Source organism: Eublepharis macularius, chromosome 2 (assembly GCF_028583425.1).
Source record: "Eublepharis macularius isolate TG4126 chromosome 2, MPM_Emac_v1.0, whole genome shotgun sequence".
Classification (NCBI taxonomy): Eukaryota; Metazoa; Chordata; class Lepidosauria; order Squamata; family Eublepharidae; genus Eublepharis; species Eublepharis macularius.
Window position 1 is genome coordinate 34,515,889 of NC_072791.1, and position 17,578 is coordinate 34,533,466.

The 17,578-nt window shown below is 38.7% G+C and overlaps 1 protein-coding gene across 3 annotated transcripts in view; it reads left to right on the forward strand.

The window, feature by feature from the left end:
- Window positions 1–17,578, forward strand: part of FOXN3 (forkhead box N3) — a 178,987-nt gene that overhangs the window by 155,343 nt on the left and 6,066 nt on the right. For all 3 annotated transcript variants that reach the window (XM_054972628.1, XM_054972629.1, XM_054972630.1), the window contains one exon: window positions 6,887–6,995. In XM_054972628.1, the coding sequence (XP_054828603.1) occupies window positions 6,887–6,995 (109 nt within the window). The remainder of the gene's footprint in view (window positions 1–6,886; window positions 6,996–17,578) is intronic.

The window sequence follows — 17,578 nt, forward strand, 5'->3', positions numbered from 1 at the left end:
GAAACTGTGAAGAGGTGCTTGGAAGCAGTTTTGGGATGGGTGAGGTCTAACAAACTGGAACTTAATCCTGAGAAAATGGAGATACTACTGGGGGGCGGGGGGAGGTTCACCCAGAAATTGAGATGTCTCCTGTTCTGCATGGGGTTGCACCCTCCCAAGAGAGCAGGTGTGTAGGATGGGGGTGGTGCTGGACCCAGGTCTCCTGTAGGATAAGCAGATGTCTTCCACTGCAGCCTTTTCTGGGTGGAAAAGATCTTGCCACTGTGGTGTATGCCCTGGTAACATCTAGGTTAGATTACTGCGGTATGCTCTACATGGGGCTGTTCTTGAAGACTGTCTGGAAGCTGTTACAGAATGCTGTGGCCAGAATGTTGGATGTTGGAGTGGGTCATATCACTCCTGCCTTGTTCCATCTGCGTTGGCTCCCAGTTTGTTTTCAGGCTCAATTATAGGTGTCAGTATTGACTTTTAAAGTCCTATAAGGCTTGGGGACAGCATCCCTGAAGGACCGTCTTCTCCCACAAGAACTTACCTGTCCAATCCAGTCATCTTTGGAGGACCTGCTTTGGGAGCCCCTACTATCTGAGGCTAGACAAGTGGCAACACAACAAATGACCTTATTGATTGTGACACCAAGACTTTGGAACCCCCTCCCCAAGGAGAGTCATCTGTCTCCTGCTATCATGATATTCCTCCACAAAGAGAAGACTTTTTTGTTCAGCATACCCCCTGTAATTGTTATTTACCTTCCTCCCTGCTTGTTATGTGCATTTGCATGTGTGTATGTTTTTATTGAATTGTTCAAATATTTTATATAATTTTAAATGCTATTTTAAATGTTGATGTTTGCTACGTTGGGGACCATATTCTGGAGGAAAGGTGGCACAGAAACGTTTTAAATAAATATCTCCACTAAGCTTGGTCCCCAAAGTCCTTCCTCCCAAGGTACCATCCCCCAAATGCCAGGAATTTCCTGTGTTGGCAACCATGTTCACAAGAGATATTCCAGAAGCAAATTATGTTGTAATCTTGCTGAACCTAAGTGGTTCCCAACAGTGGGTAGAACACTGCCTAGGAAGTACATGTGCATCATCTTCAGTGCCTTTGAACAAAGGGATATAAATTTAATGTTCCTTTTGCTATCTATTGCTGGAGAGATGCCCAGGGAAAGAAGCAGCCACACTTCCATTGTAATGAGGAGATAAATTGACATTTATTAAGAAGCCCTGTATGCTGCTCTTCTGCCTGCCTGTCTTGTAATTCAGATTGACAGAAGGGAGGTTGTCTTCAAATGCTTAAGTCCCATGGAATCAGGTGCGCAGTTGATCTTTCCAGGAGTCTGATAATGATTTGCATTTCCTTATTTCAAAACAGAATTTTTAATGCTGGTAAGCTGCTGGGTACCATGATTTTATTGTTGCTGTTTTATCTGTGGGTAATATTTTTAACTGTTGCCTCTAACTGCACTCGTTTTAGGGCTCAATTTTTGTTGTACTTACCTTATAAAGCTGCTTTAAGAGCCCCTTTGGAGGCCAGAAGGCAAGGTAAAAAAATTGATGGATGAACATTGCGTGGAACTTTGCCTTGGTGCAAATTGTATCTTGCTTTGAGCAAAGTGGGTGTTCAAGAAGCAGAGTTACAGGGGAAATGTGAGAAACAGGAAAATGTAAATTCTTTGCCATTACTTATCCTAGTGTTACTAATTTTGATTTCTAAGCACTCTATTGTGCCTTGGTGCTCTAAAGGTCAGTTTTTCGCAAGGAGTTATCTCCTGTTTTATCTGACATATTCTGCGCCCAAACCAGCCATGCGTGCGATGTTGAATATTACTATACTTTTTAACACCTTCTAACATGAATCGCAATAAAGTATTACATGCTATCAATAATTGCAGACCAGTATGCACGCACATTACTGGTCTGGCTCCAAAGAGTTTCCAATCTGATTGTTAACAGTTGGAAAGGAAGAAGATGGGGATGAGGGCATTCAAATTTAGAAGATGATAGAGGGTTTTTTTAAAAAAGAAACTGTTGTGAGTCCTATCAAATAGAGACACTGTATGTTTTTATTATAAAACTGGATATTTGGAAATGGTGTGCAGGACTAGTGGGTGGGCCTCAGTAGTTTTACTACATTGTCTTGCTGAACTGAATTCCAGATCTCATCTTGGAAGGAGGGAAAGGAATGTGTTAAGTGGGGATGACTCTGCGAGACCTTTGTTGCACTGGATTCCTTAGGGTCTGGAGGGACTGCAAATCCAATCACCTCTAATCACTCCGCATTCCTCTGTGGCATTCCATACATGCCGGGGTCTCCCGGGCCGGACTCAGTAACTGTTGGAGGTCCTCTGGCTGCAATACAAACTGCCATTTTAAACCCAGAGGCCTGGTGATTTTTAATATCACAAGTAGGCATGTTAAAATGGCTATTAAAGATGGCAGAGGCCGGGCTGACTGCTTACAAGACATGCTCAAAGGTTTATTTGAGTTACTTTAGTTTGTTTGACAATCAGACTCCCAAGCTTGTCACAGCTGCTTTGGAAACTTGCTCCAACCTCAAAATCAATTTGCCATGCACATCCAAGGCATGCATATGGGATCACAGAACTGGTTACACATTTCTTTGCAAACTTGGCAGCTGTTGTATAAGACTGGCAGAGAGTTTTGCATCCTCCTTCACCAAATGTAGGCTGTTGAATTGGATGGCACTTTTATTACTTGGGTACATAGCCTTGGTAAAGAAGTTCTTCCACATAATCAAAGATAGAGAGAAGTCACTGGATTTTTTTTTTAGGGGAAAGAAAATGTTAGTCAGTAGAACAAAAATGCTCATTTTCTTAATAGGATCTTTTAAGTGGGGCATCTTGAAGCAGGGTTAGTAACCTGGTGTAAGAAATGCAGCTGATGCAGTTGTAAGTCCTTTATTAATTGCAGAGAAGCCCATTCAGGTTTTTTTGGAAAACATTGTATACGCCTGTGAAAGCTCATGGAGGCACAAAACTGGGCCTCTTAATGTGCTCCAACACTTTTTTGTCCTTTAGTTGCTATAGATTAAGGGCCAAACTAGATTGATGTTGATAGTTTTGATATGATTGAGATGCATGTTTAAATGCACGGAAGTGGTGCAGTGCTGTACTTTTACCAGCTTGACGCTTCCCCATGTCCTCCCCTTTCCCTAGATGGGTTCCAGACTGACGTATGCCATGTGGGGGTGGGGAGAACAAGGCACTAGGGTGGGAAAACGGTACACTACAGCACCCTTAATTCTCCCTGTTGTTGCTTCACAGCAGTGTCTTCCAGGTCCAGTAGCACCTTTGAGACCAACTGCTGGATTTGCCAAGTAATTGGAAAAAAGCTGATATGAGGTCCTACAAGCAGAGCAAGAACAAAACCTAATTTCTCTCAATAGGACATAATTTTTTAAAATATCAAAGCTCCATTGCATTGATTTGATATTGTAATGAAAATGTCTTTTCCTGCTTTAAATACAGGTGCAGGGAGGAGATGATGAAGGGATGGACAGCTCCTCTGGTGTTTTCCATACCTGCCTTAGGAGGTCTGCCTCCTGCTTGGCTGCATAAGAGCCAGTGTGGTGTAATGGCTAGAGTGTCAGACTAGGATCTGGAAGACCCAGGTTCAAATTCATGCTCTGCCATGGAAACTCACTGTGTGACCTTGGGCCAGTCACAGACTCTCAGCCTAACCTACCTCACAGGGTGGTTGTGAGGATAAAATGTGAGGCGAGGTGGTGATGTAAGCTGCTTTGGGTGGGGTATAAAGGTGGGGTATAAATGAAGTTAATAAATTAAAGCAGTGATGAGGTAGGGGTGTAAATTGCTTTTCTTGAAATACTGCATGGACTAAGTATTGGATAGCCTGACTCTTTTAGTTGTGACTCTTTTAGTTTATAATTATGGAGGCATGGGAGTCTCATAAAATGTGAGGCATTCCCTGTTAAGACAACCAAAAAATCTATTTCCTACAAAAAACTGAGATGATTTGAAATTTGTTGTAGATGTTTTCCATCCCAAATGCCAAATTATCTTAATTTTTGTGAGGAGTAGTTTTTGTTGTTGACATAACAGATAATGCCTCACATTTCAAAGGCGTACAAACTTTCCAGATTTCAACACAATCAGATAAAAAATGGTTGTGTTATAGCAGTTTAAATGTTGAAAGCATGTGGCATCCTTCTGATGTTTCCCATCATTTTGTCCAATGGGGAAAAATTGTTCATACTTTTTTGTCTGGATATTTTTTTCATGTATGTTTTCAAAGTATGCCTTTTGCTTTTATGATGAAAATACTTGTGTGCTTACGACATACAAAAGTTCCCATTTCAGCCACTGGAAAGAAAGCAGGTTTTATCACTCATAATTTGGTTACAGTCAGGGGATAGTGGAGAAAGCTAGCAACTGTATGCGGAATTCTCCATTGAACCAACATTGGTATAATTGATAACTGTGAAACTTTGTATGGATCTCTTAAGACAGTGTAGATACCATTTGAATTTAAGAAAAAAATGGTAGGGGGTGCATCCTTTCAATCAGTTTTTAAACTGGACCCCAATCTCTTTAGTATATCATAGAGTTACGAAACAATTACAGACTTGACTTCTGGTTTCAATTTGAAAACTGCCATGTACAGTGCAGGAGCTGGCAGCCCACTTATAGTGGCATGCAAATGAAAAGTAGAACATGGAACTGTTATTATTTGGGGGTGAAGGAGAAGTGTGGTTGGCTGTAGCAAGTGAGAAGAGTATCTGAGTGTACACCTTTACGTATACGTACGTTTCATTTTGTAACAATCTGCTATCACAAACTAAAGAGCTTTCCCCCCTATCCTGGACCTGTCCTAGAGTTTTAAAAGCCTGCCTGCTTCAGTGGTGGGAGAAGAGCCACCTCTACCAGTCTTTGTACCTTACAGTTAAATACCAGGAGGAGCATTCTTTGGTAACAGGCAATGCTGCATACTTGCTACAGAATCAAGTGTTCTTGCTTTAAAATACATTATCTAGCTATTAGGTTATTATTTTTAAAGGACCCAGTTACATAGTTAATGTTCTTTATTTTATTGGGTCATGCTTCTGTTTTATTCAAACTCTTAGGCGCCAGGCCAAAACATTTATTTTTGCCCGAGCTTTTAACTAACAGATTCCATCCTTTTTTTTAGCTGCCTTATGGCCTGCTCCTAACTTGCAGCAGACTGTTTTATCAACATCATTTTAGACAGCTCTGTTTTTAAGTGCCTTTATATTATATTTGAGGCATCACAGTTTAAGAAGGATGTTGACAAGCTGGAATGTGTCCAGAGGAGGGCAACAAAAATGGTGAGGGACTGGAGACCAGGTCCTATGAGGAAAGATTGAAAGAGCTGGGTATGTTTAGCCTGAAGAGGAGGCAACTGGGAGGTGATATGATAGCCCTCCAAGTATTTGAAGGACTGTCAAATAGAGGATGGAGTAGAGTTGATTTCTGTTGCCCCAGAGGTTTGGACCAGAAGCAACAGATTAAATTAAAGCAAAAAAGTTTCTAGATAAAAATTAGGAAGAACTTCTTGACAGAGCGGCTCCTCGGTGGAACAGGCTTCCTCAGGAGGTGTTGAGAGAGGAGGCCAGCCACCTGACAGCAATGATGATTCTATGACTCAATGAGAATGTGTGCAGATTGGGAGAGGGAAGGCATGAATGGTTAAGCCCTTCTAGGCTCTTGTAGTTCTTTCTTACATGGCTAGGGAAATGGATATCACCACTTTGGGGCCAGGAAGGAATTTTCCTCTGGGCCAGATTGGTTTGGGGATCCTGGAGGTTTTTTGCCCTCCTCTGGGCATAGATCGAGATCACTGGGGGAGAGGAGGGACTAGATGACCCTTGAAGTTACCTTCCAGCTCTATGTTTCTATAAAGTCAAGGCTTTGGTTTTGGATCCCATTTTTGCCATTCCATGAAATGCTTTCACAAAGAATGCAGCCACATGCAGCATTTGATTATAAGAATATTTATGTACAAATTGCTACTGCAATTTCCTGCATTGTGCAGGGGTTGGACTAGATGACCCTTGAGGTTACCTTCCAGCTTTGTTTCTATATGTTTCTATAATCCAGTTTCATTTTATTGATACTGATTTTTTATTTTATACTGATTTGTTTGTACTATTTTAATTATGAGCTGCCTTGAGTAGGTCTGTAGAAGCAGCACACAAACTTTCTAAATAAATAAAAACCAAATTACTTGCTTATCTCAGCATTAAATATGCTTTTAAAAATTGATTTTATGAGCAGTCTTCAAATATCTTACTTTGAATTGTGCTGCCTGGAATCTCTTACTGCTCGTAAGATGATCAAAGCCCTTTATATATATTGCCTCAGTTCTTACAAAAGCCACATAAGGAAGCCAGTATTTTTATCATCATGTTGCAGCTACAGTACTAAGGGTGAGAGAAGACTGGTTTGATCTGAACAAACAAAACTCTCTTCTTTTGAGTCACACCTTTGGCACCTTTATCTCAGCTGCTTCCCTGAGTTGTAGGCAATGGACTTTTGTAAAATGTTAGTGCTGGAGAACCCAGAATCTTTGTGTATTCCATTGACCTGCAGGACTTTCTCCAAAGGCCATTTAGTGAGTTTGTAGCTTGGGTTCAAGTAGTAGCACTGGAACCCAAGACTTTCTGGTTTTGAACTACTCAGTCCGTGCTCTTATCCACCACATTGTAGTTGTTTCATCCGTTACAACTTTCTTTGACTGCCCTTTGCACTTTAAATATCCCTTGTACTTTTATCCCTTCTCTTTAATTATTTTGAGCAGATTGAAATTACAAGAAGCTAGATTCTTAATAAACTGCTCTGTTCTTGCTCTTCTAATTTTTCTTTTTTCTTGTAATTTGCTTTCAGTTCCTCCTGGAGTGATACAAAATGGAGCTCGCATTCTGAGTAGAGGGATCTTCCCTGGAGTTAGACCACTGCCAATAAACCCTATTGGAAGTATGGCTGCTGCAGTGAGGTAAGGACTGTACAGTCTCTGGTGGTTCTTAACTGTGTGGTGCTGTGGCTATTGAGCAATCTCCAGCCATATCAGCGTAGCTTTCTGGGTAGCTTCCATCCACTTCATGATTATGGCCACTGTGGCACCCAAGCTGGAGAAAGCTTGAACTGACAAGTCTGGTAAAATTTGCATCAGCTGGTACAATATATAAAAAAATGCCTTTTTTCTCAGTCAACCAAGAAAAGGCCATTTCACTTTACACTTGTGCCTTTTATTCTGACCACACCTAGTGTGTGAATAAAGCAGCCTTTCCCATTAATATAAAATATTTGCCAACAAAATTTATCCAGTCCATCCATCTATGTGTATATATTTTATCACAGGATTGTTTGAGCAGTGGATCTTGCAGGCTGTCTACCCCAAAGCATTTGCTATTCTTTGTAAAAGGCAAAAAAACTGCAGTTACGGATTTCACTGGATTTTAAGTCTTGTCTTGGGTTTGGATCCCATTTTTGCCATTCCATGAAATGCTTTTGCAGGGAATGCAGCCAGATGCAGCATTTGATTATAAGAATATGTATGTACAAATTGCTACTACTGTGCTCACAACATATGAGTTCTAACTAAGCATTTGACCAATGTGCTTAAATATACTTTGCTGATGCATTATATGTCCCAGTTCCTTCCTGTTTAGGCCATTTGTAGACTGTTCTGTTTTCATGCAGTAATTGAATGAATGAATTGCATTCTCAGCTTCTGTACAGTCTCACTTGGCTGCTGGCCCTGGAGCCAATTAGTAAGTGACCTTGTGCAGTTGTTTCACCTTTGGGTATCCAAAACAAGGTTCAGAAGAATGGGAATTGTTTAAATAATGTGCTTTGTTCCAAAATACAAAAAATCAGGACAAACTTAGTACTTGATATAAGTAAAGAGTAGCCATGGAGAGATCATGTTCTTATGTGTCTATTGTCCTTTTGGTTTCAATAATATAAATAGCTCTTTTGTCCTAAACTGATCTGCAAATGAAAATATACCATTTTTAGTTTGTGAATCAAGTTCATTTCTATTAGCTATAGACAATATACCCAAATGGCCTTCTGTAACTTCAGGCGTGATCAAATCCCACATAGAGCTGTTGAAAAATACTAAAGCCCCATGGTATGATGGTGTTTCACCAGAACGTTTGAAAGAAAATAAGGACTGGTAGGCTTCTTTTTTTAGCATCTCTTTTTACCTATATTAATGACTCAGGCTGTATACCTAAATCATGGTGTCTGGCCATAATAGTTCCCTTCTATAAAAAGGGTAAAAGAGAAGTTCCATCGAATAACAGATTGATTAGTTTGTTAAATGCAAGGCATCTCCTAGATAAATTCTTGGACTGGCTTAACTGAGAAAACATTCTAGTAGTAGAGCAGACGTGTTTTTGATCAGGGAGATCCACGCTTGATCCATGTCTGACTATTCAACATCTTATTGAGAAATATTCAACCAAGGGGATAACTTCACTGTATGCTGCTTTTGTGGATTCTAAATCCATCCTATGCTTACTTTTTTTTTTTTAATAAAATTTTATTGGTGAGCGAATAAACAAAAGAATTTTTTCCCCAAATTTAACACATCTAATCTCATTATTCCCCCTGCTCTATCCCCCCACCCTTTTCCTCCCCCCTCCCTATTGACTTCCAACAGCTTTCCAACCCTTAACCCTTCTTATTGCTTAAATCTAATTCATTTATATTTTCCTATCACCTCTAGATCATAATATCTCTTATTCTAAGCACATTCTTATTTTTTTACATAAACTCTATCAAGCATACTATCAATATAATATATATCATATCCATATAACACAACAGTATGGTATAATATCTAACCAGGTTCTCAGTATCTCTTACTTTAGACATTTTCTATTTCTCTTCTTTTAAATATATATTCCATCAAATATACTATCAATATAGTATATATCACAAGACTTAGATTGTATGCTATGCCACCAATGTAGCACAGCACACAACCCAATATAACCCAACCACATAATATATTATAATATAATGTCTGATTCGCTACCTTATTGTTTTATACTATATACTGGCACTATATACCTCATTAATAAATCTGTTTATCCATTTTCATTATCCCATATGTTCAATGTAAAATTCCCTTAAATATTATATTTGCTTAGATCAGGGGTGGGCAATTGTTTTGGCTCGGGGGCCACTTTGTGGGAGCGGAGGTTAGCGGAGGGCCACACCTTTTAAAATGATTGCATTCATTAATTAACTTTGCATTTCAGAAAAGGTATAAATTGTATCATAAAAATCAATAAATATAAATTAAATAAAATAGTGGTAGTTTTATTCAATTTATTTATTGTGCTAATTTCATATCTATATCTCGGTTCAAGGTGGATTTTTCTGACTGTCTTGGCGGGCCACAAAAAACTCTGTAGCGGGTCGCATGTGGCCCACGGGCCGCAATTTGCCCACCCCTGGCTTAGATTATAGATACATTCCCCCTAAGTGGTAAGATCCCTTCTCTCTTCCCATTGCAACATTATTCTTTTAAAAATTTTCAAACTGCCACAGTTCTCCTTTTACATCCCATTTTTTTTTCCAAAAATTGTTTCGATTTCCCCCAGTCAGCAATATATTGTCCTAGGTCAAGATCTTTAAGTTTCCTTGTCAATTTGTCCATTTCCGCCATGTACAGCAATTTATAAATCCAGTCTTCTACAGTTGGTATTTCTTGTGTCTTCCATTTCTGCGCATACAAAAGTCTTGCCGCTGCAGTCATGTAAAATAACAATGTTCTATACTGCACTGGAACTGCCTCCATTCCTAAGTTCAGTAACAACAGTTCTGGGTTCTTATTTATTTGTATTTGTAAAATCTCGTTAATTGCATCAATTATTTCACCCCAGTACTGTTTAGCTACTTCACATGTCCACCACATATGAATTTTCTTTGGTGTTAAATACCATCTGTAAATCATTTTGTACACATTTTCTTTAATGTTCGTACAAGTTGAAATCTTCACTGTATTTTTCCATAGGTACTCCCATGCCTCCATTGTTATTTTTTTATGAAAATTTATTGCCCACTTCACCATCTGGACTTTTACTGTTTCGTCTACCGTAAACCATTTTAAAAGTAATTTGTGAATCTTAGATATTTCTTTCTTTCCCTCTTGTAATATCACTTCCTCTAACTCCGAATTTTCTAGTCTTATACCTCCTCTCAGGCAGTCCGCTTTATAAAGATCTCTGATCTGTCTGTACTGAAACCATCCGTAACGAGGAGACAATTCTTCTTCTGTCTTTATTCTCAGTTTTGAATATTGTATTTGTGTAATCTCCTTGTAAGTTAGGCATTGCTGTTCGTTATCAACAGTTCTCGGATCTATTACTTCATACGGAACCACCCATGAAGGAATTCCATCTTCCATATACACCTTATATTTCTTCCAGACCATGAAGAGGCTTCTCCGAATATAATGATGCAAAAACATAGAGTCCGCTTTTACTTTGTCATACCACATGTATGCGTGCCATCCAAATATTTTTTTATGTCCCTCCAGGGCCAGCAACTTGCGATTTTTTAACATTATCCAATCTTTCAGCCATACAAAACACACTGCCTCGTGGTACAGCCTTATGTTGGGCAGTTGCAAGCCTCCTCTTTCTTTGGCATCTTGTAAAACCTTCATTTTCACTCGTGGTTTCTTGCCTGCCCACACAAAATCTGAGATTTTCCTTTGCCATTTATCAAATTGTTTGGAGTCTCGGATAATTGGTATAGTTTGCAACAAGAACATCATACGTGGTAAGACATTCATTTTAACTGCTGCAATTCTTCCCAGCCATGATAAATTCAGTTTGTTCCATTTTATTAAGTCTCTCTCTATTTGTATCCACAATTTCTCATAGTTATTTTTGAACAGATCTATATTTTTCGCCGTCAATTCTATGCCAAGATATTTTACTTTAGTAGTCACCTCACAGTCTGTTATCTCCATTAACTCTTGCTGTTTCTGTTTGGTCATGTTCTTGCATAAAATCTTTGACTTCTTTTTGTTCACATAAAATCCAGCCAGATCTCCAAACACTTTTATTTTCTCTATTACCTTTGGCATATTTTCAATTGGATCCTCTACTATTAACATTATGTCATCCGCAAAAGCTCTGACCTTGTAGGAAAACTCTTTTATTTTCATACCTCGAATTGTGTCGTCCTCACGTATTTGGATCCTCCTATGCTTACTTGTTGCGCTGTTTGGTTCCATAATAAAGAAGATGCCGTTTTCATAATTGTGGAGACCGTATACTTGGCTGTTGGTGGAGAAGTTGCATACAGAATTCAAGATAGATGCACCATTAACAGCCTGGAATTACTTTCTTGGACCATATGAAACATACTTTTCTCTTCCTTGAAATTTGTCCAATTTTGGGACAAATTGTTAAATTCATCCATCAACTGAAGACTCTTGTATCTTTTATGAGTGCTGCATGATCAAACTTTTTAAAGAGTTACATGTAGTAAACAAGGACATCTTTCTGGGCCCATTCAGACTTTTAGAGAGGTCAGACAAGGATGCCTATTGGCTCCGATTTTATTTATTATATAAACAATTTAGCTAGCTAGCTTAATAGTCCTGAACTCCATCTCCCCAAACTTCACAATAAACCTGTATCAATGCTCCTATGTGCTACTTTAAAGAACCCTGGTAGATCTTAGGAGAGCTCTTAGGAAGCTCTATTCATAGTGTGAAAGTGAATTTTTCACCATCAAATACCAGAAAACTAAAATAGTAGCCTTTGGGAATAGACCAAAGACCAGGTCATGGTCGATTAATGATTATCAGTTTGATCAAGTTAAAAATTTTAAATATCTTGTGGTAGTTCTACAAGATTCAGACTCCAGGGTCAACCACAGTAAATATGCTGCCAATCACAGAGAAAGATAAGCAAATTCTATAGCAAAATTCTACCAATCACAAGGAGGCAAGTATGTCCCTGCAGCCCTTAAACTATTCAGGGCTAAAAAGTTGCCCCAATTATTGTATGGAACATTTGTAGGGCCACCCAGCTCGTGTTTCACTCCTCAAGAAAGAGTGCAATCTTAAGTTTTTAAGAACGATTTTACAGATCCCCAGGTGTGTACCTAATGCTAGGATCAGACAGGTAGCATTAGAGCTGAAGCATGGGTGTATATACATGTGGGTAAAGGGACATTTTAATCCCCAAGGTTTATTGTGCACCTTTCAGATCAATTTTACTCTTTCCTATTTGACCTGTAACTTTATACAGTGCATACAATACCACAGTGATTGCCTGTATCTAGGCACAAAGATTAGCCTGTATTCACAGATTCTCATCTGGATGCACTAAAGCTTGTAATGGCACAATGGTTGCAGGTGGGAAAATATGCAGCAACGAAGTTTGTGTTCAAGTAAGGGGAATGGGTCAGTTGTGAGCCTGTAAAAACTGGTAGTTAGTTCTTGTCTTATTTAAGGCTATAAGACTATGGTTAGCAGTTAGCAGTAATAAGCTAGCCCCCACCCCTCACCCTGCTAGAAGTGGCTTTTCAGCAAGCCCCTTTTATCTCATTGGTGCTCCTTCTGTGTTCCTATTTCATGTTTCAGCATCAGGGAACCTGGTTTGTCTTAGGGTTCTCTGGTTGCTGACCCCTACTGTAGGGAGTACCATACTCTGTCACTAGGCCTAATGGAACATACATTCATAAATTATCAACACCAATCTAAAACCAAAGTAACTGATGTAAAGGGTGTTGTTTTCATTTCATTTTCTGATTCCCCCCTTTTTTAGAATTGGCTATTTCAGCCCATCGGCACTGAAGTGAAGTGAACAGTTATAGCATATAGACTAGGTTCTAGCCATATGCATCTCTTGGTGCCACACCATCTGTGAATGACAACAAATCCAGAAAGCATTTTTGTAAATAATTAAATCTTGGTAATAAAAATTTTCCCCTATGACTAATCAAACTGTGACGTGCAATTTACAGTTGAGAAAATAATATGTGGGAAGTATATACCATGATGTTACAGAGATTTTCAGAATTAACTTCTTATTGTTAACCACACCGTGCCTTAATGGCAGATCTGTTCTGATCAGAGACAAAACAGTGTTTTATTAACAGATCATTACACAACCTGTATTTGCTGTGATGGTGTGCATGTACAATTATGATTTAAAATCCCTCTTGTCAGCGGTCCTACCAATGGTATCAGAATGTTAGTAGCATTGATCTGTACTCTTTGACCTTCTGGGATAGGACCTGATTGTGTGAGGGAATATTACTTAGTATTAATTTACTCCCTTAGTACCAGCAGTTCCTGAGAAACATTTCTCCTGCTTTGAACTGGAAACTTTTTAAATATCTTCATACAGAAATCTTCAAGAAAAAATATTGTGTTCCAGGACATTGCTTTTTTTTAAAAAAAAACCTCTACTCCCTAAATCTCCCAGCAGGCTAAAGCTACAATCCTTTTGGAGTGGTGAGGAATTACCACAAAACCGCTCAGGTTTATCAGGTCCTCATGAAAAATCATCCCAATGGGGGGAGCCATGTTAAATGTGTTCCAGCAGAATAAGTGTTTTATACTTTTAAAAAGACATTTATACTTTTAAATTCCATAAATATGCCAGTTAGTATAATTTTCTATGCTAACTAAATTATAAATGATGCATTTAATGTTATTAAACCTGTAAAATAAGTTTAGGTTTGGTAGGAAAGTAAACATTGCATGTTTTTCAATTTCCTCCCAAATTTTAATGTTTGGCTTCAAAATTTCCAGAAATTTTTCATCGCTACTGCTGTACTCTGGGAGCATTCCACTATCTCCTTTCTAAGCATCTGACTATCTCAGGCCCTGTTTCAGTCCCATTCTGACTAATTCTTTATGTCTGGGCCTAGTAGCACAAGCATCGTGGCTGTTGTCAAACAGACGTAGTAGGTGAGCTTAAGTCATTGGTATCAGTTAGGTGGGTTTGCTGACATTCTTCTAATTGGTCTTCTCCTTATCTTATTTTCACAGCCCTACCTCTCCCTCATGCTGTAGAAGCAGCAGTAGTTCAGGTGGCTGAAATCTGTGTAAGGCAGTTGTGTCCAACTGAGCTAAGTCCATCCCCTTTTGCTTGCTTTGCTAGTCCCCTTTTACACTTTTGATGTAGTAAAGAGAGACAGAAACAGCCAGTCAGGATCATTGGAGAGGCAGGAGGGAGTGTGTGTGGAAGGAGTGTTGGGGGAGGGGATATGGGAAAGAGGAGTTTAACTGTTGCTCGGGCAGAGATAGGGTTGACAGGTGCATTAAGCAGGTTGAGGATCTGGCTGTATCTCACTTCTGGTGGAAATGGTCTGGGTTAGTATGGTGACCTGAAGTGGCATCTGTTGGTTTTAAGCTCACAGACATAGTTTTTTGATATAAAAGAAAGCTGTGGTGCAGGCTGAGGTCTGTAGGTTTAAAAGCTCAAGTGTAGTTTTAAATAGGTTAGGAAACCTATATATTATATATATAATTTATTTTAAATGTTTTTAATGTTGAAATGTTTCAATGTTTGATGTTCACCATCTTGGGGACCCTATTCAGGTGGAAAGACAGCACAGAAAAGTTTGAAATTAATATAAATAAATAAAACTTGGCAGACCTGTCATTCAAAAAGTATTGCAGCGATTCCTGACTAACTCTGCGTAGTGAAACATTATTTTGTGAGGAGACTGTATCTCCATATGTTACTTTCAGTAAGAACACGATCCAGGTCCAGTAGCACCTTAGAGACCAACCCAGAACTTGCCCTTTTACCACAGACCAACATGGCTACCCACCTGAAACTACTCTCAATAAGTTACCTTTGCATATAGTTGATCATGAAAACCTGCAATTTCCTTTTCCTTCCCAGAAAAATATATTTATTTTTTTATTAAATCTCTGTTGTCTTCGTTATTTAGGGCAGACAAGATTATAACTGGGTTTTACTGAGGCAAGGGAGAAGTTGTCTCAGAAATACCATAATCATTTTACCTCATGAGTGACAAACGTTAAAGGGTAACAAGCACTTGCAAGCCAGTACATAAATATTTCTCTGTGGCGCTAGGTGTGTAGGTCAAGAAGGTATGGCATGGATGGTAGTCCTCAAGTATTCCTAAAAATCTTATATGCTATCATCAAGTGGACAGTTGCACTGTATTAAGTGCAGGCTTCTTCTGCTTAACATGTTGTAGTGCCAGCTTGTGTCCCCCTCCAACCCACCCCAGCAGTCCATACAGGAATGCAGAATCAAAGTGTACATTCACATTTTTTTTCCAGTAGTATTCTTCAGTGGAGGAAAGACCAGGTGGCAAATATATTTTCTGAGAATCTAGTAGAAGCAGCCTGCAAGTGGAAGTCACTGGTGTAAAGAATGCTGTGGGGCTTGCATTCAGCACCTGAGTGCATTTTACATTTAACACTTTGTTAGCTCTGGCAGCCCAGGTGCTCCATATCCCCATCCTGATGGTTTAACAACTGAAGTTTGCCGCTGGCACTTTTAATCTGATGAACACAGGAGGTGGTGGAATGGACTTCTGGGACTGTGACAGAAGGCAAGCAGCGTCCTACTGCTCTCTCCATTCCACATATCAGCAGAGTTGGTCTGTCCTTTGCCTGTTATCAAGTATAAAAATACAATTGAAATGCTTCACTCCAAATTACCCACTTGTCGAAAAGAGAATATATATTTAGATTTAAGGGAACAGAGCAGAGTTTTTAAAAAGATACTCAGTCTCTTAAATATGGTAAAATAAAAAAAATGCAAAGTAGTTTGAGAAGCTTGATATGCATTGTTCTCAAAGAGTCTTCCACACCATGTTATTTCCCACCTATTGTGTTCAGCATTTATTTCCTTGAAGCAAGGTTGTTATTGCTGGTTTCATGCTAAGATTCAGTGGTGTGTGCCCTTGACTGAATGGCTTTGCTTGAACTGTATGCTGTTGTAAGTAAAGAAAAAAATCAAGTCGCTTAAGTGCCCCTATACACATACACACAATTGGGAAGCTCTCAAGCATCTTCTTAATTTTAGCCTTAAAACTAAGAACTAGGCACTTCACAGGCAGCACATGTTTCTTCCTTAATGAATTGTTTTAAGGAACTGGTTATAAATTCACCATACAATTGTTCTGAATATGGATGGCTTCTACTCTTAAGCATTTGGCATCGTCTAACGACAACCCCTGCAGTGGCGATGCCATCCCAGAGTGAATGGAGCTTGCTTGCTGCAGTATCATGAATGACACTGCATTTAGCTATTAATAATTGAAAGAGCTTTGTCTTTGCCTTCTTTCTCCTGCTGGGTTCTGCATATAATTTATGGATCATAAACCATCTCCTAACACCCAACAAAATTAAATTTTATTGAGCAAGAAAAGATAGAATTAATGATTTTGTGGTGTTTTCAAATGTTTGTATTTATCTTTCAGGAAATATTCTGAATAACAGAGTGAAGGCTTGGTAATCTTGCCATCATTTCCATATTTCTTAATCTTGTTGTTTTAAAAGTACAGCATGGTAACCAAGAGAATGAGGTATCATTTTCAAGATTTGAACTGCTTAGCATTTTTAAAGATAAACACATATATGTCTTGCTATGCAGTGCTTTGGAAAAGGAATAGCTTTAAAAATATGATTTCAGAATGCAGTTTGAGATTATCTGCTCATTTTATTTTTCTTCCATAATTTAAAAAAAATCACATTCATTTCTTTTTTAGGAATGGCATTGTCCCATTCCTAAAATTTGTTGAAGGTGCTGAAATTATGATTATGCATAGAGCTCTCTTTCCTGAAACAGCTTCCTTGTTCCCTTCAGTAGAAAGATCCATGTATACATCCTTTTTTCTGCCTGAGACATATGGATTCCAGGATTATATGGCAGGCCTAATATATCAGCATTGTCCTTTTACTATTTATCATAAAGTAGTGTAAGAAATATCCTAATAAAATTTAATGAGTGTTTGTCCAATTAGTAGGTAACAGATTTAAAGCAAAGAAAGCAAATGTTTTACTCCAATTGGAATATTTAGCTCATTGTAAACCACCCAGAGATGTTTTGCTTTGGTAAGTGGTATATAAATTTGGATTACTAGTTAAACTGTGAGACGCATTGCTATCAGCTGGTTAAGAATATAACTGTACTTTTAAAAGATCCAAGTTCTCGTGGAACAGGCATAGATAATGCTAGTGAAATGCAAGAAGGGCAAATGCTGACTCTGAAAACTTGCTTCCCTCTCTCATTCTTCCCACACATTCACATCGCACAGCATAATTGGCCCAACATCATGCATATATATGAAACTTTTTAAAATTCTTGTGGTAATATTGTGGATTGAGAATTTCCTTAGTGTCTATGAGTGGAGGTGCAAGTTGTCTCTGTATGTGATAAATGTCCAGTCTTGGAAGGGAAGTGGGTTTGTGATGATATAAGTACTTGTTACAAAACAAGGTGATCAAATTTGAGGAAATCACAAGTTGTAATAATAACAATCACAGTCTTCCGGTATCTACAGGTCAAAAGCTTCTTGACAGGTGTTTTAGAAAAAGGTGGGTTG